Genomic DNA, 737 nt, shown 5'->3' on the forward strand with positions numbered 1-737 from the left:
AGTAAAGCTTGGAGTTACTGCGTGGAGGAGAGAGTTCAGGTGTCTTGCACAAATGACACATGTAATTTCTGCTGTCTCTAATCTCAGCTTGCTCATTTTACAGTGCAGTTTGGCTGCCCTTCCAATCCATGATGAACTTTGTCTCTTTCACTCACCCTGTAAGTGAATTCTGCAGGGAAATTCCCTCCTTCCCCTTATTCTTTCAGTGAGCACAAGAAGAGAAAGGACAAATCCCTGTTGAAACCTCCCTGATAGATCACATTTTTCAACACAGCTGAGCATTGTTGGCTTTTTGATCACCTCACTGAAAAATAAACCTCTGTCTCCCTTCTGATTCACAGCTCTCAGAGAAAGATAAGCCCTATGTGGATATCCAGGGACTGACAGCCTCCACCATGGAAATCCTGCTGGACTTTGTATATACAGAAACTGTTCATGTGACAGTAGAAAACGTCCAAGAACTGCTCCCAGCAGCCTGTCTGCTTCAGCTGAAAGGTAATTTCCAAGGATCAGCACAAATTGCAGACAGTTGGTGCTGTTTAGAGATCTGGTTTGTCTGACCTTCACTAAATGGAAGCCAGATTGTGGGCAGCATGATATTTATAAGTACTGACGTCAAACGTGGCCTGTTGTCTTGTGCACTGTGGTCTCTTTGGTAGAGGAACTGGCTTGGGTGGAAAAAGAACATGATAAAACAGGTTATTGTTCCATGCTTTGGGATACTCGATTCCTTCTGG

The 737-nt window shown here is 44.1% G+C and overlaps 1 protein-coding gene across 1 annotated transcript in view; it reads left to right on the forward strand.

Annotated features, from left to right (window-relative positions):
• Nucleotides 1-341: 341 nt before the first annotated feature.
• KLHL12 (kelch-like family member 12) overlaps nt 342-737 on the forward strand; it is a gene marked incomplete at its 5' end in the record, with an annotated part of 12,422 nt that continues 12,026 nt past the window's right edge. Inside the window, one exon of the mRNA XM_010009395.1 lies at nt 342-495. Within this exon, the coding sequence (XP_010007697.1) occupies nt 342-495 (154 nt within the window). The remainder of the gene's footprint in view (nt 496-737) is intronic.

The sequence above is a fragment of the Nestor notabilis genome, unplaced genomic scaffold (genome assembly GCF_000696875.1).
Source record: "Nestor notabilis isolate BGI_N333 unplaced genomic scaffold, ASM69687v1 scaffold5722, whole genome shotgun sequence".
In the NCBI taxonomy this organism is placed as follows: domain Eukaryota; kingdom Metazoa; phylum Chordata; class Aves; order Psittaciformes; family Psittacidae; genus Nestor; species Nestor notabilis.